Raw genomic sequence first — 23,146 nt, forward strand, 5'->3', positions numbered from 1 at the left:
TTGGGTAGCTTGACGGTTGCAGGTAGAGTGACCTGTTGCACACTCTACAGTAGAAAGCCATGCTGTAGGATTGCAGGAGAGGTTGGGAAAGTGCATTCCATCTTCAGAGAGCCCGCTGTTAGGGGCCGTCTTTAAACATTCAGCTCGGCTAACCTCTTATCAGTACCCGGCCAGCGACCCTGATGACCTCTGCTTCCCTCTCCACAGACTTTACCCCAAGAGCTTTTCCAGCTGATTGAACTCACCGCTGGTGTTCCAGACTGCATCCTGCTTGCTCTGATAGCCGCTCTGCAGGCACTGCTCCAGGTAAGCCTTGGGCTCACAGCCGGACACCAGGATTTCTCGGAGCAGAGCGATGTAGGCAATAGCCAGCCGCAGAGTGTCGATCTTGGACAAGCGCTTCTCGTACGGGAAGGTTGGGACGTGACACCGGAGTTCCTCGAAGGCGGAGTTGATGCTCAGCATCCGTTTCCTCTCCCGAATATTCGCCGCGTACCTCTGCGCCTTGTAGGGGTGAGCAGGGACGTGCCGGCGCTGGCGGCGTTGCTGGGAGTGCGGCTCCTCCGAGCAGGAGCTGTCCTCTCCGGCACTGCCCTCGATTTGCAAAGACTGCAGATCCAGGTCCAGCAAGGCAAACTGCGCCTCGGGGAAGGCGGACTGGCAGGAGTAGGACGACCACGGAGACAGCTGGTCACTGACGGGAGGACATTCCAAATTCAGGCCATCCCATTGATTCTGGAGCTGAGCGTGTGAGTCCAACTGACCCCAGAAAGCCAGCTCCCCGGCCGCATCCTGGTCGAAGTCCAGCAGGCAATCGTCCATGGCCCGAGCTGCCTGGCGAACTGAACCCGGGGAGGATGCACACGGACAGTGCTGGGCAGCATCACCAAGCCCCCATGTTAAATAGTTGCTTGCTGCGCAGCGGGGACACCTTCCTCCTTGTTCTGCCCATCTCAAAGAAGGAGCTGATGAGGAGGTACACATGGGCGCTCTCCCATTGCCCGCCAACATCTCGGGTGATGGGGTAACTCCAGGAACAATGCAGTGGCCCATTCTCCCGTGGCAGGTCACCCCCTTGACTCGCCTCCCACACAGACCCTGATGTTTACAGATGGCATAAAGTGTTTATCTTTTCAGCCTTGTTTCGGTGACAATTGACTATTTCAGCGGCGAGACTTATAACAGACATATTGCCAACTTCAATTAGTTTGTAACGTCGACTGTCAGAAACACATGATGATGAAGAATAATGAGGCGGTGGAGAGTAAGGGAGGTGGGGGAGAGAGCGGATACTTGAGTTGCCTTCTACCTACACTGTCCTAGCCAGAGTTAATAGGCAATTAGCAACAGAACACGGGAAAATGCAGTCAAGCCAGCGAGAGAAAATGTACTGGACTGTAACCATCCGAACAAAAGAAAACTCAAAAGTACTGCGGATGCTGGAAATCAGAAATTGCTGGTAATTCTCAACAGGTCTGGCAGCATCTGTGGAGAGAAGGGACCCTTCTTCAGAATTTCTGTTTTTATAACCCATTCAAGTCCTGTACAGGTGTCTGAACAAACCTCGCACAACTTGGTAGAAAACTGATCGCCTCTTGTTTGGTAAATACAGCAAGAATTATGCAATCACAACACTATAAGATGGAATGGGTAGTGGAACAAAGGACATCTACCGTCCGCCAAGTTTCACTAACTTATTGCTGTACGTCAACCATACAAGTTTAAAAAAAAAGCATTATTCGGAATCTTTTCTCACTAAATCAAATTGGTGAACACACCTAGCAGAGCACCGATAATTTACTGGCTGGGGCTGGCTCGAGCTGTGAAGAGCTGGCACAGATAGACCGGCCCGACTGGCCTTCGGTCTGTATTGTAAAAAAGATCTGTTTCTAACAGGAACAAAACTCAACTAATTGGTGTCCGAGAAATTATTAAAAGATGAACCGGAAACGATGCAGGCCTGTATTTTGAATGTCCGAATTAACCTTTTGCCTGAATTCTGGCATTGCCATTTTCACGAGGGACTCCAGCAATAACCATGTTTTAAGGTTGAAAACTATTCAACAAACTCACTCGAATTAGCCATCCGGATATGACAGTTCACATTTTCAGTCTCTTTCACCTTTCCAGTGACAGTGAAGGCACCGGCTAACGCCGGTGTAAGGTAACTATTGTATGTAAGGTAACTAATCATGTAATACATTTCCACTCCATGGTAAATCATTTGTGATATCAAATTGCAGGAAGCCCAGGAAGCAGAAAGAAAGGAGAACTGCGAGGGAAACAAGCAACGCTGCTTTAAAAAACGTGATTAATAATTCAACGAGTGTCCTGGTTAAGACAGTGCTGAGATCTCTGCCCGCTCTCCGTCAGCTCCACCCCAGCCCAGCCATGATTTACTGAACATTGGGCATTCAGAGAAGGGTCATCATGAAATCCTGCAGCCCGCCCCAACTAAAAGATTTCCTAATGCTCGATAAATTGGGCCTCAATTGGTAAAGAATTTATGTATGCTTTAAAAACATTTTAAAACAATTAAAGCAATGAGAGGGGCTTGTGGTTGCAGTAATAGTGTCCACCCTGCACCTTGAATGGTATTGTTGACCACCCCTCACATCCTGTGTTGTAGTGATAGTGTTCCACCCACCACATCTTGTGGCACAGTGTTGGTGTCCGCCCAATACCCTCTTTTCAGTGATAGTGTTCCCCCCACAGCACCTGATGTTGCAGTCATAGTGCTCCCCCACACACCTTGGGGTGCCATGTTGATGTTCCCCCCACCACACTGATCTTGTGGTTCAGTGATAGACTCCTCCTCACCCCCCCCCCCCCCCACCCCTCCCATGTTGTCGCCCAGTGATAACTTTCCTACCTCTAAGCCAAAGGGTGTGGGCCCAAGTCCCACCTCAGAATGTGCTGGGCGCAGAGATGTAACAAAACGCGTGCCAATACTCATCCGAAACAAGTTGATGACAACAAAACCAATAATTATAATTCACAATTTAGTGTCTTTAGGTTGGAGGCGCCACATGTATACCATAACTGGTCAGGCAGCATCCGAGGAGCAGGAGAGTTGACGTTTCGGACAAAAACCCTTCATCAAAAGCCCTTCTGTTCTTCGGATGCTGACTGACTTGCTGTGCTTTTCCAGCAACACACTCTCAACTTTGTGATCCTGCCATCCCTGCGCTGTGTTTCCCGTTTCTGTTTTGTTTTCAGATTTCCGACGTCCGCAGTATTTACCTCCTGCTCACTTGTGATGGCATTGGGATGTCCCATTTTCATTAATAAAGGATTCGGATCTAGTTCGGAGTCATTGATGATTTGAAGATGCCGATGTTGGACTGGGGTGTACAAAGTTAAAAATCACACACCAGGTTATAGTCCAACAGGTTTAATTGGAAGCACACTAGCTTTCGAAGCGTCGCTCCTTCATCAGGTGGTAGTGGAGGGCTCAATCCTCACAACCAGACTTTATAGCAAAAATTTACAGTGTGATGCAACTGAAATTATACATTGAAAAATTGATTGTCTGTTAGAATACTGTGATAGTTTCACTTCTTTCACGTGTACATCACAAAATCTTTTTTAAAAAAAGTTGCATTCTCGGGTTAGCTGTTAACAATGGTGATAGCTAGACAATATGTTGAAGGTGTTAGCCTGTGTTCTCTGTCTATGCCATGATTTTTAGATTGTTTCTAATCTAAAAAGTGAGATAACGGAGTTTTACATAAATCCATGCAGTTTTTGAGCAAAGTACAATGTAACCCTGCAAGTACAAATTCACCCCACAAAATATATGTGTGCATGTGGGTCTTTGTCTGTCTGTGTGTGTGTGTGTGTCTGGGTTGGGGGTTGTGAGTGTGAGAAAGTGTGTGTGTGTGTGTATAGTGAGTGCAGAGTGTCTTAAGTCTGTGAGGGGATGCATGTGTGAGTGTGGGAGTGTGTGTGTCTGTAAGGGTGTGTGTGGGTGTCTGTGTGTATGTGTGTCCGTGTGTATGTGTATAGGAGTGCCTGTGTGTGTGTGTGTGTAGGAGTATCTGTGTGTGTGTGTGTAGTGCAATGGTGATCACCTGTAGTGTGACATGAACCCAAGGTCCCGGTTGGGGCTCTCCCTATGGGTACCGAACTTAGCTATCAGCCTCTGCTTGGCCACTTTCCTCTGCTGCCTGTCCCGAAGTCCACCTTGGAGGATGGTCACCCGAAGGTCCGAGGTCGAATGTCCTGGACCACTGAAGTGTCATTGATAGCCCGGATGGAGAAACTTTCTGGAAGGTTCCAGGCTTATTTTTTTTAAAAGATCTTCGATTTAGGTCAATACGGGAAAACGTGACACCTCTGCGCAAAATATACTGTGTATATGTGGATCAGAAGAGAATTAAAAATATGAAAATCGAACATTCAAATTATCATGCAATTTTATCAACAATCATTGACCATTAACCCTATATGTATCCTCAAGTTCACAAGAGAGCCGACGATTGAACTGGCCTTTATATACAATGTTACATAATGAATTGCTAATGAAGAGTTATGTTCCTGTCCTGATAACTGCATTGTATAGGGGTGTGCGTGTTTGGAAGGGGGAAATCAAAGGGAGCTGTATGTATTTTTTACTGATGATCACATATAATTTGCGACTGATGGAGTCGTGGAATAAAGATGGCGAAAAAAATCCCCAATATAAATGATAAACTACAAAACAGGGAGGCAAACTCATGGTCAAAAACGCCAAAAGCTCAACTCGAGAGAAGTTTAACAGAATTAAAGCTCTGTGGACAAGCTGCTGGACAAATTCATTTCCTGTCCATCCCTAACTGCCCCTTGAATTGAGTGGCTGGCTATGTCATTTTGAAGGGCAGTCAATTTGGGGTGGGTCTGGAGTCACATATAAACCAGACCGGATAAAAAGGGCAGATTTCCTTCCCTAAAGGGTATTAACGAACCGTATGGGGTTTTACAATAAACAAATGGTATTCCGCTCTCTACCCCTGAGGCTAATTTTTCATTCTCAATGTATTTCTTGAATAAAAATGCTTGCAGCTGCTAGTTTATGAGGCTGAATTTTTGGCGTGCTAGTCTAATGCATGAAACTGCATCAATACTTCCCGGAGGCCACTACCACCCAGTCCCAGTACCCCTCAACTCCCGTTTCCCGTTTCTCTACAACTATTGTGACGACGCTGTGACTTTAAGAAGTTATTTCGTACTTTTGTTTTGGAGAGGTTATGAGGCAGAGACACCAAGCAGTCTACCAAACCACTGGAGTAAACAGCTTGTGAGGCCTTGGGTTATGTTTAACAGCTTGAATGCGTGAGGCCAGTTCTCACAGATCAGGATTTCAGGGGTTTTGATTTTTCAGTAACATCAGAAGCTGTTGGGGTCTCAATAGATTTGGAAGCTTCAGAGAATGTCTCTTGGCAGCTACTCTCTCTGAATGTTCTCGATGTTTCTTTTTTCCTCGTGGATTGAAGAATTGCGTTTGAGAATCTGTGTCTGAATTTTCCTTTTTGCCAAGGGGTATGTTATGGGATATTACTATATTGGGATAGTTAATTAGTAGTAGTTGTGTATCTGTTATTCTGTTAAGCACTCTGATTTACAGCATCCACAGTTCTTTCCGTTACAGTCATAGAGTCCTACAGCACAGAGACTGGCACTTTGGCCCAAACCTGTCCATGCTGACCAAAATGTCCATCAACGCTCAACCCATTTCTCTGCATTCGGCCCATTTATAAAAAAATAATTCGGTTAAGTTTTCCACTAGAGTTAAGTTATTCTAATTTCCTCTTTCTTTGGTTGTATTTTAACTACAATGTTTCAGTGAATTGTGGTATGCTTAACATGGAGTAGTTTGACCAGTCACGTTGGATTTTCACATTCCCCTTTAAAAATAAGATAATTTAGAATCTAAGCTACCTTATTGAAATATTTTGAGGGGATCTGGTCTGATCCATAAGACGGTTTCTATGTTTGCTTTGTGACATTGTGAATCTATTAACGCCCGTTTTTTAGGGTCAAACCATCCAGTTATTGAAGAACTCGGAGGCACCTGACATTGAAGCCAGTAAATCTGACCATGAAGCTCTAATTGCTCATTAAACCGGCACTGGGTTTCAGCACCATGCGCTGTCCTCCCATTGTATGGAAGAATTCGGAACTCGCGAGCTGATCAGCCAATGTCGAACTTTATAAAGGTGGAAGGAGATTCTTCAATCGGCTCTTTAAAACAAAAATCGACAGGCTTGCGCCCAATCGCTCGCCAGTGCTCTCCATAAATCTCTTCGCAACATAACCGATTATAGGTTTTACACATGTCCACACAAAAGCACACGCACAGTTTCACTGAAATGCGAGCCACTCAGCGTCCACATACACTCGGGCTTGATTTTTGTAGTTTGTTTAATACAGTGCTTTGAGAGGGAACAGAGAAAGGTTGCTGAATATTGAGCCTAACCAATCTGAATGCTACTCCTTCTTTAGCACAAATTGGAACATTCTACAAGGATAAAAAACACACACCAGGTTACAGTCCAACAAGTTTAATTAATTGGAAGCACTAGCTTTCGGAGCGCCGCTCCTTCATTAGGCGGATGAAGGAGCAGTGCTCCGAAAGCCAGTGCTTCCAATTAATTCAACCTGTTGGACTATAACCTGGTGTGTGATTTTTAACTTTGTATAGCCCAGTCCAACACCAGCATCTCCAAATCATTCTACAAGGATGGTTGCTGTGGAAGAATATTCCTAATTGGAGCATTGTGGTTCTCTCAGGATGCAGGGACCTCTACCTGCACAACCTGTACATCTTGTGAGACCCTGAAGTCTAGAATATTTCTGCTTCTTTCATTCAGATTTGCATCATGCACTCAGTAAACACAGAATACAATTGCGCAATGTCACAACTCCCCATACAATTGCCCCTTAATCTATTGCTGACAAAGTAACCATAGAACCCAATAGATTGTTTATAATGATTCCAACATTAATAAAATAGAACAACTTTGACTGCTTAGTATGTTGGCATTACCGAAATCTTACAGACACAAAATCCATTTTCCCATTAGATATTGGAAGTTATTGCCATTATCAAGCATCCTTGACACACTTGCAGAAAGTTTCGATTCTGCTTACCTTTGAGATCAGAAGATTTGGGATGCAATAACTTTGGGGCACATTCAGGGCAGATCCACATTAACATTGAAAAGCAGGATAACAGAATAGGGACATTGGTATGACAAATATGTGTAATGCAGCCTACCCCAACCTAAACTTTCATGAAGGTTCTTAATCAAAATCTGCTTCATTGAACCTACTGAAGAAAGTTCAGTGAAGAAATCTTTCCCAATTATTGAGGTTGGATCATTATAATGAAAATGAATTGGTTTCTATGAAACAGAAATTACATAAATGAAGCAATTGAACAATTAATTCATTGATAAACGAACCTCCCAGCAGTCATCAGTAGTATCCTTCCATCCATATTGGTTGATAGACAAGCAACAATTCCATTTGGATAGATGCATGCTTGCTGATGGCAGAAGAAACCAATTCATGAAAGGCAGAATTCAGCATAAGTGCGATTGGACTGTGGTTCATGAGACCAGGGCCGAAGACTTTCACCACCAGATTGGTGTTCATGGACCAGTGCCATGGAAACTGAGATAGGGCTCCAGGTGCCAGCCAACAGCCAGGAGTCCCAGATGGACAGAAGGCAGTGAGACTCGCTTGTTGAATATGTCTAAAGTAGTTAATGCCAATACATTCACTCACTAAATTAGATTAGGTTAATAAATTTGATTTTGTATCAAAGCAGACAAGTCTTGTTGAATTCATTTTGATCAGACCTTAAAGAAGCTGTTAGGCACTTTCAGCCAAACAATACACCTTGTTATTCTACTATATTTAGGTTGAGGTGGAGGGAGCCTTCCTTATAGTGGAGGCTATTGAAGGCGTGTGCAGATCAAAGGACCATATTTGGTTAGAGAACCCAGACATACTGAGTGTCCTACTCAGATATAGTCTTGACCTCTTTATTCCAAATTCACAGGTTTGGGGATCACAGGTAGGATGGAGGTAGGTGGACAGGCACATCTGGAGTGTCCCAAAAGGACACTTCTTGAGGGACTGTATGTAGCTCCTTATCTGAATGGATGTCTGTTGGCATCACTCCATCTCCTTGAGAGGAAGAGTCGAACAGTGTGGTGTTGGAAAAGCACAGCAGGTCAGGCAGCATCCGAGGTGCAGGAGAATCAATGTTTCAGGCATAAGCCCTTCATTAACAATGTGAGCCCACATTCCTGATGAAGGGCTTATGAAATGTCGATTGTTCTGCTCCTCGGATGCTGCCTGACCTGCTGTGCTTTTCCAGCGCCACACCTTTCAACTCTGAACTCCAGCATCTGCAGTCCTCACTTTCTCCTCTCAACTCTCAACTAGAGCTGGTCCCTCATTGCCCTGTTGCCTTACCATTGATGCTGAGCACTAATGACCAAAGCAATTAGATGAAGGTCTGTGTACATTTCCAGCAGTTACTGATGGTCCTGCTGGATGTGATTTTCCATGGGGGCAGCCACTGACCTGTTCATGGATACAGCCACATTCATGTATGCTGAGCCAGCACAGTATGGATAACATTTGTGGACTCCTTCAACCTATGATTTAATTTGACTATTGCCTCCAACTAACCTACCAGCTGCTCCCAGTTCTCTGCATTTTTACAAGTTAATAATGACCAACATGAAAGGATCATCTCTACCCATGGCTGAGAAAGTGCCCAATCTCCTGCAATCCTCTGAGTGCCAGTGACCTGGGGCATTACTTCCTTGGCCATTTGTAGAGACATGTCAGCGATGTATGCAGCAAAGTGTGCTCCTGAATCTAATCTCGATAAAGTACCCACCCTCTACTGATCTTTTCCTCTCTTCCCTCCTATCCTGTAGCTATTGGTACCACTGGCATGACTCTGACTGAATTCCTCCATCACCATCACCAGTATTCAAAACAGAAAACTGATTAGCAAGTGCAATTGTTTCAGTGAACGCCTGTTGCGCCTGCCTGTTTTCTTTGACTGCTGGATGGACACCTGTTCCCTATTTGTTTGCATACTCCTTACTTGAAGTGTGACCACCTTCCTAAACAGGTTAACTATGTAGTTCTCTGCCTACAGATGCAACATAGTGACCCCAGCTGCAATCTGAATTCTGAAACCCAGAACTCGAGTTTGTGCAGATGGGGGGGGGGGGGGGGGGACTTCTTGCAGATGTGTTTGTGTGGGGCATATGGTGCATCCATAACTTCCCACATATCACAGGCTGTACATTCCACATTTTTGAGCTGCCCTGCCATAATTTAAATTTACAGATTATTTATTGAAAGTCAAATAGTTTATCAGTTACTCAGCAACCAGTTCCTTCTGCTGAACAAAGCTATGGTATGCTTTGTTTTAGTTAAAGAACTGTGGCTATCAAACTATTCAATTGTCTTTAAAAAAAATCAAGAAAAGACAGGCTTCTTATATTATCCAACCACATCAATGTTTGATTACCATCACAAAATGAATCAAATTGCAATGCTTCTGCTGTATAACATTGCACAGATTAACAGTAGGTAGAAGGTCATGGTGAACTTAATGACCACTTGAAAAAAAGAGGCAGCAGTCATTTTGCAGGACACTTCATGGTTTGAACTAGGACCTATCCCCAGAAGTTATTCGACTCTCCGTTTTATAGTTCCAAACATTAAAATATCTAATTTTATGTTAGCTAACAAGAGGCTCAGTCACAAGGAGTGAGTGATCCACATAACCTGCTGTATAGAAAGCACAAAATGTTAATGGTTAATACTTGATCTAACTGACACAAATTGAATGGTGAAGTAGATATTGATTAAGTCTCAATCTCTTTTCCATTTTATCAAACACAGAGGATGTATATGTTTGGCAGCTGCAATTGAGAAAAAAGACAAAGATAATCAAATATTCTGGTCCAGAATAGCAGTTAAGATTACAGCATTGTGGTCTGCATTGTGAGTTGCAGAATACCTCAGGAGAAGAAATCTGCTTTGATAACTTCGAATTTAAAAATACCAAGTATTCCTATAGTTTCCTTATGTCTGATCCTCTCTCAGTTTGCAGGCAAGCTTCGTGTTAGGGATATATCATCTCCTTTGTTCATGATGGCTGGGATTCAATTTAAGTACTTCACATGCCCAATGTCTTCTTCCACTTCCTCAAAGAAGTTTGGGATCACTTTGAGTATTTATTATTCATCTTTTATTGCAGTGAGGCTAGAACGATCAGTGTTTTAGGCTTATTCCAGACATAAGCGGATAATTAGGACTGACTCTTCAGTGCTGTTGAGAGTACTCCACAGTCAAAGGTGTTGCCTTTCAAATGTAGCATTAAAATGGGACCCTGTTCAGCCTCTTGGATCAAACAAAAGATCCAGCAGCACTGTTCAACATAAATCAGGGAATTCTCTCTATGTTCTGACCTATGCTCATGTCCCAAGTAATTTGATCAGTAACAAACACTGGTTAACCTCTTTGTTGCTTGTGGGATCTTCTGTGCACAAATTGGCTGCCATGGCTCCTCATATTTCAAAAGTGACCACATTTTGGAACTATTTAATGCTACTTTGGGACAGCATACAATACTGAAGGATGCTCTTTAAATATTGATTTTTTTCTTCATTCCACCATCTGATAATGAGGAACATTCTTTCTGAGACCCAAATTCCCTTTTGCCCTTCAAGTATTTTACTTGACTTTTGTTGCAATGGCCGAATCAAAGCAAGTTACATTTAAGATAGTGGACTTATTATTAATGTGTATTTAAATAGGATATGATTATACATTATAATGTCAGTATTAATTGAGCTTTGGAAGAAAATTAGTAGTGAGGGTTAGTAGTAACGTTTGACTCATTAGCATTATCTAAAACTGAATGCCGTAAAATTCAGCCCGAGGTTCTCCTTCGCCACTTATCCCATCTCCCAAAACAGAAAGTTTTACATGTGAAACTACTAACAAATAATTCATTCTGTTATTTTTCTATGAGTTCAAAAGTGTTCTTTCTTTTGTAAGCATTTAAACAAGGAAACCCATTAATAGAGTTGCATCATGGTTATGTTATAGGAGAAATGCCACTAAGGCAACTGAGAGAAAATAAATAAAATTGATTAATATATTTGAAGTTAAAAAAGTCTAATTAATAACATTGAAACCACCAGATCATTGTAAAATCCCATCTGATTCATTGCTGTCCTTCAGCGCAGGGAATAAAAGGTAGGTGCAGCAGTGGGCCATTCGGCCCTTTGAGCCTGCTCTGCCATTTAACATGATCCTGGTTGATCATCAAGCTCAACTAATCTGGCCCTCCCATCTCTCCATATTTCTTGATCCTTACAGCTACAAGAGCTATATCTACCTCCTTACCAAAGATACGTAATGTTTTGGCCTCAACCACTTCCAGTGGCAATGAATTCCACAGGCTTACCACTCTCCGTGTGAAAAACATTTCTCTTCATCTCAGACCAATGAGGTTTATCATTTATCCTTAAACTATAATCCCTGGTTCTGGACCCTCCCTCCATTGGAAACATCCTTCCTCCATCTAACCTGTCTATTCTTGTTAGAATGTTATAGGTTTCTAACCTCAGAATTTGTGGTCCTTACTTGTTTGGATCTATATGTGACTCCAGACCTATAGCAATATAAATTACTCTGAAATGTCGGAGCAACCTATTCAGTTCAATGATAAGTAGGGATTGCCAATAAATGCTGATTTTGCAAAACAAACTCACTTTGCAATATCTAGTTCCATCAGCATCTTTGCAGGCTATTGCTCCCAGTTTTGAATGGGCATAACATTATCTGGTGTCATTTGAAGCATTATGAACACCAGTGGTGAAATACAGTGCACTGATGTGATACCAAATTGAAAGATGACGTTTTGAGACATATGCCTCAATATGAGTTCAAAATCATAAGGGCTAATGCCCGAAACGTCGATTCTCCTGTTCCCTAGATGCTGCCTGACCTGCTGCGCTTTTCCAGCAACACATTTCCATCTCTGATCTCCAGCATCTGCAGACCTCACTTTCTCCTCAAAATCATAAGGGGTCAAGGATATGGGAAAAAAAAACCTGCTCCGTTTATTGGAAGAATCCAGAACCAGAGGACACCAATTTTAGGTGACAGGTAAATGAAGCAAATGTTTAGAATTTACTGCCTGGTAGTGTGGTGGAGGCTTTCCAAAGAAAATTGGCTACTTGTCTGAAGAAAAAAAAAATCATGGGTGCAGAGAAAAGGAGGAGTGGGACTAGCTGAACAGCGACACGGACAATTTGGACTAAAGCTTCCTTTAATGTTGTAACGACTTCCTCACACTCAGTAAAATAGTCCAAAAAAAGAGATTTCCAAAAACAAACATTTTCCATTAGGGTTTTTGAGGAAGATGACAACCTTCTAGTTTGGTGCAGGATTTTGCCTTTGCACAAGGATTTTACCTCCAAAACTGTTTACTATTAAATGACCAACAAATATGTATTCATTTTGGAAAGAATAGCACTCTGCTTTGGTCAGGTTTTGTTATTAAAACATCATTGTAGTTGAGGAAGATTCTTTTGTTCATTGGCTTAATGACTGTGCCTGGAAGTGAAGTGGTTCTTTGGCGGCTTGACAGTTGCACCTTTCACTTTCAGCTTTCCCCAGAAGTAACATAGATGAGGCCTGTCCGAGTGAGGTTTATGAGCTAGTTGAATTTGCATTCTCAGTAATTGTTCAAAACAACACTAAACACTACTTGCATTAACATATTGAAGCATCTCAATGGATGTCAAAGGAGCATTATTAAACTAAATTTGTTACTAAATCACACAAGGAGATATCAGGACAAATACCAAAAAAAAAAGACAGAGATACATTTAAAAGATAATCTTAAAGGAGGAACACAAGGTAGAAAGGTGAAGAACTTAGACTGTTGGCAACTGAAGACACAGCCACCACTGGCAAAGTAAAGAAATTGGGGAATCTTAATCAGGCAGAATTGGAGGCGCACAGAGATCTCAGAAGGTTTTAGAATTGGAGAAGATTGCAGAGCTATGGAGACATTTGGAAACAGATTAGAATTTTAAACTTGAGGCATTGCTCAAGCATGAAGTTAGTGCAAGTCAGCAAGAACAATAAATGATGGGCAAATGTGACTTGGTGCCAATTTGGACGTTGGTAGCAGAAGCTACGGAAGGTAAAATGTGAAAGGCCAGTCAGGAAGGCATTGGAATAGTCAAGTCAAGAGTGAACAAAGACATGGATGAGGATTTCAGTGGCAGATGAGTTGAAATGGAGTGAAACATGAAATAGCCAAACCCAGTGACAGCACAGAAAAATGGGATCATTGTGTGTTAAATATGGCACCAAGGTTGTGAATAGTTTGAACTAATTGCCTGAGTGGTTAATAGAATTAATAAAAATATCATAGAGGATATCAATTTTATACTGGCTAAAATGGCTAACTACACACATTTATAATTAAATAATTTCCTGTAGAAAGCATATTTGGTAAACACTCTTGTATAATGGATATGACAGGGTTTATGTGAATATAGCAATGAATATGAAAGGGTTTATCTGATTAAGTGGTTGCTCCACCTACTCTGATATGTAGCACAGCCACTGGGTGGAGCAAGGGGCAGTTTAGTTGGAGTCAGTTCAGGCAGACAGCAATTGGAGTCTGGCCAAGTCTCTGCATGGAGACAAACAGTCTTACCTGCAGGCTTCAAATGGAATGGTCACTGGACTGGAAACAACGCTGCCAGACTTGCTGAGTTTCTCCAAGACTTTCCATTTTTGTTTCAGATATCCGGCATCTGCAATTCTTTGTTTTATTTTGCAGTTGAAATGATTGTTTGTCATTAATTTGCTTGTGACAGTTTGTGAGGCCCAAATCAGTTGTTGTGTGCATCTAAAAAATAAACACTGACTACACTTTAAATAAGTTTTATTGACTTCAAATGTATTGTCCTGTGGACATGAAAAACATTAAACAAATGTAAGCTTTTTTTTAACAAGAAAAGGAATTACAATATTGTTTAGAGAAGGAACTAGCTATAAAACTGTTGGAGAATCACCAATCTAGAATATCTTTATTTCACAAATTAATTGTTGTTCCGGCTTTATAAGTGGGCTATTGAAGCGTAGACATTTCTTGAATTTACAAGTAATACGTAATCCAAATTATTCAGAATTCTGGCATTTGAACGATCTCCAGATTACCCAAATAGAATTGCCAAGTATATAATTAATTGCAGGAGGTTTTGTAACATTGTATATTATTTCATCCACTACTTAAAATTTGAAGAAACTGAATTGAAGAAATTCTGAAGAAGTCAAATTGAAGCTGACATGTTAAATTCCGTTTCTCTCTCTTCACACATAGTGTCAGACCTGCTGAGTTTCTTGAGCATTTTTGTTTTTATTCCTATTCCCTATGACGGGGGATATTTTCTGAGCAGTTTCTCCTGGACTCTTACAACATAACTCTCACAAAATTACAACATAAATACAGTCTGATACTATTGGAAAGAAAGTAATACCTTCGAGTAGCTTTCCTCCTGTTGGCAGAGGTCTAGACTAACTCTGTGGGCCCAGACTATACATGCTTTCTGTTTTATAGAGTCATAGAGTCATACAGCATGGAAACAGACCTTTCGGTCCAACCCTTCAGTCCATGCTGAACATAATCCCAAACTAAACTAGTCCCACCTGCCTGTTTCTGGCCCATATCCCTCCAAACCTTTCCTGTTCATGTACTTATTTAAGTGTTTTTTAATGTTGTAACTGTGTCCACATTCACCACTTCCTCAGAAAGTTCATTCCACATGCAAACCACTCTCTCTATAAACAAACACTGTCCCTCGTGTTTTTTTAAAATCTTCCTCCTTTCACCTGAAAAATATACCCCCTAGTCTTGGAAATCCTCCACCCGAGGAGAAGGACAACTACCATTAACTGCAGTCAGGACTAAAGGTTTCGGCATGTTGATATACACTAATGGAGCAGGTGGAACTAGAATCCAGGCCTCCTGGCCCTGAGGTACAGCCACTGTCCCAGCACTACAACTTGCTCTGGACCCCAGTGCCTCTTGGCTTCTTTTTTTGTGTGTGCAGGTGTGAGACACAGTGAAAGACACAAGGTGCACAAATCTTTATTCAGTTTCCACCACCAGGAAGAAAGAAAACACCCGAGTGGCCAGTGACAAGCAGTGCCCTTCACATCGAAGGGCAATGCTGTGTGATCAAACAGTGAAGGGGAGGGCAGGGATTAAATCAAAACAGAGTTGGAGGAGGAAATAATGCACTCCACTCCCTGTGGCGCCCACTTCTCCCTGAACAACTCCAGGGTGTCGGTGGATACCGCGTGCTCCTTCTCCAGAGACACCCGGGCTCCAACGTAACCGCAGAAAAGGGGCAGGCAGTCGGCCCTAATGACCCCCTCCATGGCCCGCTGCCTGGACCTGTTTATGGCCAAGTCCAGGAGCAGACCCATGAGGAGATCTTCAGACCTGCCCTCCCTCCTTCGTGCCGGGTGCCCGAAGATCGGGAGCATGGGATTGAAGTGCAACCAAAAGCAGAGGAGGAGGTTTCTGAGGAAATCAAAAAGGGAGTGCAAACACCCACACCCAATATACACATGGTCCACAGACTCCACAGCACCACAGAACAAGCAGTTGGGCTGGGAGTCCGTGAACCACCGCAATCTGCGATTGCAGGGGACCGCTACGTGCAGCACCCTCCACCCCAGATCCCTGAGAGCCTCTTGGCTTCTTAACCAATCTGCCACATCAAGCCTTAATTCGCTAGTCAATTGATCTTTATTGTCAAGTCAGTAAAGGCTAAGCATCAGAGTTCTTGTGGTGCACTGGTACTCTGAGCGAGGGCATCATAGATTCAATTCCTATCCTGCTCTAGAGGTGTGCCTGCATAGCTTGATATTATATTTTTAAATGAAGTATACAGATAAGCTTCCTTTTTTCCAATGAGAACAGCAACAGCTTATTCTGTCCTCATTACTAATGTTCATGAAATTAAACTTGCCTTTTATTGCCCAACACTTTCAACAATAATACTGATTTCCTCCAGTATGTAGGATAATGGACAATAAGTCCATTTTAAAATTTGATATAGTGGCAAATTTCATCCTGAAACTGATCAGGGCTTAGAATGGAAATCTTGTACGAGACACCTGAGCATGATCCTGAGCCACTTTCAGAGTGACCACTGCCATATGTCCCCTCCTCTGATAATGACAGGTAGGCAGAAAGAGTATGTGGTGGGTGCATGCAGTGGCAGATTGGTTTGGAGGTTTAACAGCATCGTATCCTCAATAGTACAATGTTTTCCCAGAGTTCTGCTAAATTTAATAGTATCACTCAATTCAGTAAAATAAAATATGTTCTTCCTAACTGTAGCCAAGCAGATTGGAAGTTGACTGTGTGAATGTGAATGCCTATGATGTGAATGCCTGTGGGTATAGGCTATAGACAGGGATCTGATATCAGCAAGTGTGGAAGTGGAATTTAAACCATTGGGGTTAGAAGGGTGACAGCTCCGCTCCTTCTGCTCCACAAACACTGCTGTAACAACACTTACCTGATGGATCTGGCCCTTACTGCCTTCCTTTAGTACCTGGTGCATGAGGCCAGTCATCTGGTCCACTTCCTACATCGAGATTTCAATGTTATCATAGAATCCCTACAGTGTGAAAACAGACCATTTCGCACATTTATTCCACAGCAACCATCCAAAGACCATCCTACCCATACCCAAGCCCCTACCCTATCCTTGAAACCTTGCATCTCCCATGGATAACCCACCTAGCCTATACATCCCTGGACACTAGGGGCAACTTAAAGCATGGCCAATCCACCTAACATGCGTAAGTTTGGACTGTGGGAGGAAACCCCACACAGATATGGGAAGAATGTGCAAACTCCACACAGACAGTCACCCGAGGATGGGATCAAACCCAGGTACCTGTGACTGTAAGGCAGCAATGCAAACCACTGAGCAGCTGTGCCACCCAATGGTATTGTTATCCTTGGGAAGGCTTTGAGGGAATAGAGAATGCTTCTGTCACCATGTGTAATGACATTGTAAATTAACGTGTGAACATTATTTACAGACAGATGCCTCAAATTGTCATGCTCTCGAATGAGAGGGGATGAATTGGGTCCCTTTCTTTATTCACCCACACTCTTAGTTGGTTGCAACAGTGTTAGTTTACATAGCATCTCTTCCCTAGGCTAACCATGAACCATTCCTTTGTCTGTCCAACTGTTTTTCTCTCTCTTTGGGCTCTACCTCCACCTTTTGTTTACCTACCACCCGTTCCACCCTATCTTCTGCAAAAAGAACAACCTTTTCCAAGCTAGCATCACTTCTGAAGGAGGGTCACTGGACCCAAGATGTTAACTCTGATTTCTCTCCACTGATGCTGCCAGACCTGCTGAGTTTTTCCAGCAATTTCTGTTTTCTGTCCCTTCCCCAGTGGATGCCTTAATGAAATTATTTTTTAAATGGAGCCAATTTAACTCACATAAACACAAATTAAAAATGTGAGGTCAGTTTAGAAAAGATAAGTTAAAAAAAGATATTTGGATTAGTCTGTGAGTTTTTTGATGAGTAGATAATGGGTTGATAACGGCTGGTATTATACTGCTAGCATTGACTTTGGCTGGTCAGCACTAGATTTTGAGATGCTTGGCTTTGTAGGTTTGCCTCTGTCCTGTTTAATTTCAACTGTGGTTTTGCTTGTTTTACTGGCTTCCCGAAAAGAGAGAGAGAAAGAGAGAGAGAGTTCCTTTCTTGTTACCTGCAGCACAGGGATAACTGGGGTTGGGAGGGGATGTGGAGAGTGGGGAATCTGAACTATATCCTTCACTACTATCACAGAGACTGGAGTTGAAACAGGCTTTAAACCCTGTTCTTTTGTAGTTTTGAAACACAAACATATCTTTCATGTAGACTGCTCTCTTTGCTCCCATTATGTCCAGACTTTGGGATTATTCACTGGAGATTATAGTTCAGTTTGCAGTGCATTTCCCCCTTTGAAGCCCTGCTCTTTGAAGTTTCCTTGACATCTGTCAGATGAGACAGTCCATGATCTCCTTTGAAACTGGGGACAATTGCAAACGCCTCCCAGTGTTCAGAATTTACATTCTCAGTCATTTCTTTGGCTGTCTGCCCTTTTTTTTAAAAAAAAAGAAGCACATGGTAAAAGTTCTACATGTCTAGAGGGTTATGCTCCATTTACAAGGCATTACATAGGATCTAAGGAACGAGCAGAACCCATTTCAAACTGGAGCCTTTTCCACCTTTCAATGGGGCCATGGGATCTGTAATCTAACTCCATATGCCTGTATTTGCCCAATATCCTTTAATGCCCAAGTTAACAAAGATCTATCAATCATAGGTTTAAAATAATAATTGATCCAGCATCAATTGCCATTGGTGGACAAAAATTCTAAATTCTTAGTTTGTAGAAAAGTTTCCTAATTTTGTTCCGGAAAGATCTGGGTCTTATATTTAGACTATCTCCTCTCATCCTGGACTCCTCACCCAGCAGAGTCGGTTTCCCTGGATCTGCTCTATCTGTTCCTTTTTAATACCTTGAAAATTAAATCAGATCAGACTTAAATCTTTAAAATTCAAGGGGAATAAGACATTTGTTTCTGTAATCCCTCCTCATAGTATTGGTGTTCAGATATCATTCTTGTAAATTAAGGTTATACTCCATCCAAGGCCAATTGTGAAGGAAAGATGAGATGGAATGTTGTCAACACAGCATTGAAGACGTTCTTGTTCTGGGTAAATCCATAATTTTGGTGATCTTTTTTCCACTAGGGTTTTCAATCTCATTACAGATAAAGGACAGACAGCTAAATTAGAAATTCATCTTTATTATTAACTCTTTAGTTTCTTTGTAAGAACACAATCAACATGTAATCTAACTGTTTGACTAGAATCTAGATACAGTCCTTGCATGATGAACTGGCCAGAATCACTCTGATGAGTTGTAGTCTTCTCTGAGTTCCAAATTCAGTGTCTCCTCTTCGTGATAGTTGGTCTCAAGTTGTCGCTGCCAATGGCTTTGATGTGCTTTTTTTGATGTATTTTTCCCAATTTTCAAGACTGCTCAATGTTGCACAAGACCTTCATAATTCTGAGCTCATTTGTCCAAGAGTCATGTTAGCAGGAGACATTGTGTCCAAGGTTCCTCTTATCAGATTTATTTTATCCTTTTTGCAACCGCAGATATCGGATTATCTTTAGCATCAGCCAGTTGCCTCATCAGCAGTCTGGTTTTACTTCTTCCTTTCAAAAACTGATCTGGTGTTTATGCAAACTTAACATAGTTTCCCATCATGCATGTTAGGCTTCGATTCTATTAGCCATAGGGCTACAGTTACCCATCGGATCACATTATTACCTGAAAAAGAATATCAGGCAAGTTAGATGATGGATTCCATTACAGAATGCAGACCTAATGTGAGAATTCCAAAAGTGACACATAAATGGGCTAGTCACAAGACTGAGAATATTTAGAGTGCACTTATAATCTTCCCTAAAATATGACTCCTGGCAAAGTTGTGGACTAGTTGGATATCTGGTTTGAAAAGAAAAATCAATTTCAACCATATTACATGCACACTAGTCCAGTGAGGGAATATAACACAGCAAAGGTTAATGAGATTGTTTCCGGAAAAAATGTTTGAAGGAAATGTTATTTCCTCATCAAGGCTGCTACAAATTAATATCACCCGATTATTGTCATGTCACAATCTCTTTCCTACTCATCTAGGTGACACACATGATGATGCTCAAAGCTTTGCTCACTGCACAATCCATCTGGAGAATCTGGTGTTGAGCTCTTGGGAAAAACTTTCAACTCCCCTCCCTCGTGATGCATCTGTCATCTTTTGTCAAGTGTTTGAAGAAAAGCAATGCCTCAAGATCAATAGAGTTTGCCAGCACCCAATCTTAAACATGAACCAGTTCAGAACCAGAGAGGCTTATCATTCCATTCAGTAAGTGAAGCCAAAATAGTGAACTATAGCCAAAAGGAGAGAAAGAGGTTCATTTATAATGTGCCAAAAATTCAAGGAGCATTTCAGATCCAACTTCGAATTGTGCCTATTATATTTTGTGATCTGTAATGATGAAAATGTCATTTCACAAGTTTTGGTGGAATGTTGTAAAGAAAGATGACAGAATTCATTATAATCTAGTGTCAAGGTAAACTGTTCCTCTGACGTGAGAGAAGCAATGTTATTGCCCAAGTGAATCATTACAGCTGGATTGCTGCACAATAACACATTAACATGGTTGTGAACTTGGCAGAGCACTTTGTTTGTTATGAATTGGCTCAAATTTAAATAAAAAAAGTCTGTCTCTCCCCTGAAGCCTATAAGTGAAATTAAATCAAACAGACACAGTCCTGTTCTCAGTGGAGTTGAGGCTACAGCACAAAACTCCCCTTAAACTTTGGCACCATTGGCATTGATTCAACAATCACACTAAGATACCATAAGGACAGACAACATGGGAAATGGAAGTTTCTCACTGTCGTAACAGAGGCCCTCCTTTTGCAGCTGTCTTTGGGCATTTTGCCAAGGTAATTCAGGCAGAGTTCTAAATTGCGTGCAACTCATTCTGCATCTGGACTGGAAATGCCAGTCCATGAAAATTGTGGCCTTTTTCATTTCCTTAACAGTTTCACTTTGCTCCAGTATGGGCATCAATCAATGAAAAAGAAAATCCCTTTCTGGTTTCAGTCAATCAGATGAGCTTTCTAAAACAAAACGTACTTGAAGCACAGCAGGGTAATCAGGGAAATATGTTCAGGTCAGGATTTTCCTGTATTTTCATCACTCAGTGAAGCAGGATCTTGTTTCAATTCTTTAAGTTTTCTATATACAAACACAGACCATTCAAAGCCCTGTCATATCTTCAATACCTTCCTCATGGGCTTCTTCACCTTCCTGCAAGTTCAAATGGCAATGTCACAGACACTCCCTATTCCAGAATCACTTTGCTTCTGTCATTCTCTGCCACCAAGGTAGAGTAAAGGACAGAAAATGTTGAATGTTCCTATTATGTAGCTCAAGCTGTTGATCTGAACAAAGATTTGTTGTTAAGATTAAAGATTTCTCCAAGAGTTAATGGTAAATATCATCCCTTTTCAAACCCTTTGCCAGTTTATTACAAAGCAGGATAGACCAGAGTGTAGGAACTAAAAGACAGGATTAAGTTGCTGGTATCTGCAGGTCAGATTGTCAAACATTCAGCCCTGGGTATAACCAGGGCACTCCTATCTGACTGCATTTTCTGCTCTGCTAACATGTTCCTGGCACCAGTGATAAGCCCAGGAAATGAAACAAAGAGCAATGCTTTTGTAAACCAACCTGAATCATTACAGACACACCTCCTAAAAAGTCCAAGTGAAGTCTTTCACCATAGACATGTGGTACAATATTTGATATTAGGTTGGATTCTCCCTCCTCCTGTCAGAACAGATTGGGAATGGGACTTCCATCCATTATTCCAATCCCAGTGAGAAATCAGGCCTCTGCCTGTGGTTTATTCCTGAGGCAGGAAAGGAGAAAGTGAGGACTGCAGATGCTGGAGATCAGAGTCAAAAGATGTGGCACTGGAAAAGCACAGCAGGTCAGGCAGCAGCCAAGGAGCAGGAGAGTCAACATTTTGGACATAAGCCCTTCAAGAATGATGAAGAGCTGATGCCCGAAATGTTGACTCTCCTGCTCCTCGGATGCTGCCTGACCTGCTGTGCTTTTCCAGCACCACACATTTCAATGCAGGAGAGTGTGTCAATTGGTACATTGGATGAATAATGGTCTTTCAGAGTGACCTCAGGACCATGAGAAGAGGAAGAGGCAGCATAAGCAAGACAGAGAGTGCTGAAAATCAGAACATTCAATTTTTCTGATCCTTGACCAGTCCTAAAATCAGTAGGTGTCTCAGGAAAAAGAATGCTGCTAAATACTGAGCCATCCCTCGAATAAAACATACCTGTACAGACTGCTCTAGGGACTGCAGTCACCTCCATTTGCTGTAACCTGAAGTCCATGGGTTTGGTGCTACAGACAGAGAAGCCAAGCAATTGAATGACCACTTCCCCCACATGACCTACCCTGCTATGAGCTGCTGGTGGGAAAAGGTTTTCTTTAATTTCAAAAATATATTTAATTCATAAAAATAAAATATATTTACATAGTCGCAAGAGCAGTTTGATTCTGCACAGTCTTCATGTATGGAGAACAGACAAACCTAAGGCATTTCTTACTTATACAAGACTATATTTACATATATTTGTGGCATGGGGAGGGTCCGATAACTGAATTGACCCCCATTGTACCTTGGCCAAAAGACCTTTCTCCCCTGGTTTTTCTCCACTGTGCATCAGCAGCAGCTGCCCCAAGTGCATTTAGTGCATTTCTCAGCACATAGTCCTGGATCTTGGAATGTGGCAGTCTGTAACACTTGGTCAAGGTCAACTCCTTGTTCTGGAAGACCAACAGTTTCTGGTAGTTGTGGGTCCTCCAGGCACAGACGATGTGTGTCTTGGTGAGCATCTCGGAATTATTTTTCACTGGTTCACTTTAAACTCACTCAGCAACAAGCAACTTTAGTCCTACTAGAGAGCAGGAGAGCAAGTCACGTTTGTTATGGCCAGACCCCTCAAAACATTTCAAGAAGACAGTCCAGACCCTAACTTTGTTAGTTGTTTTAAGTAGGTGTAGCGTGGATATTCCAAGAGAGAATCACTTGGTCAAACCACTTAGTTTTAAATAAATCAGAATTTATTTACAAGATTCCTGAATGAAACTCAAACAACAGAAAACAGAATACCGAATAACTTAACTCCTCCGAAAACCCAACAGATCTTCCCAGCTTAGTGATGCTGTTCCAAATACTTGCAACAATCCCCATAAACACCCCTTGGCACAAAAGGTAAAATCAAACACAAGTTCTTACTGGAGAGAAGTCAGAGAGAGAGCACCAACCTGGACCTCCTTCTGGGGTCCAGAAACCCTTTTTAACACTACTGCTAAAGAAAACCCAAACAAGGG

General features: G+C 42.1%; 1 protein-coding gene across 1 annotated transcript; it reads right to left on the reverse strand.

Moving 5' to 3' along the window:
* Positions 1 to 210: 210 nt before the first annotated feature.
* Positions 211 to 2,769, reverse strand: LOC122551361 (uncharacterized). The gene has a single exon (XM_087989453.1). It carries the CDS (start codon positions 1,051 to 1,053, stop codon positions 211 to 213), a length of 843 nt encoding a protein of 280 aa, XP_087845579.1. The 5' UTR covers positions 1,054 to 2,769.
* Between the last annotated feature and the right edge of the window lie 20,377 nt (positions 2,770 to 23,146).

The sequence above is a fragment of the Chiloscyllium plagiosum genome, unplaced genomic scaffold (assembly GCF_037043375.1).
Source record: "Chiloscyllium plagiosum isolate Xiang-an unplaced genomic scaffold, Cpla_swu_hap1 HiC_scaffold_7, whole genome shotgun sequence".
In the NCBI taxonomy this organism is placed as follows: Eukaryota; Metazoa; Chordata; class Chondrichthyes; order Orectolobiformes; family Hemiscylliidae; genus Chiloscyllium; species Chiloscyllium plagiosum.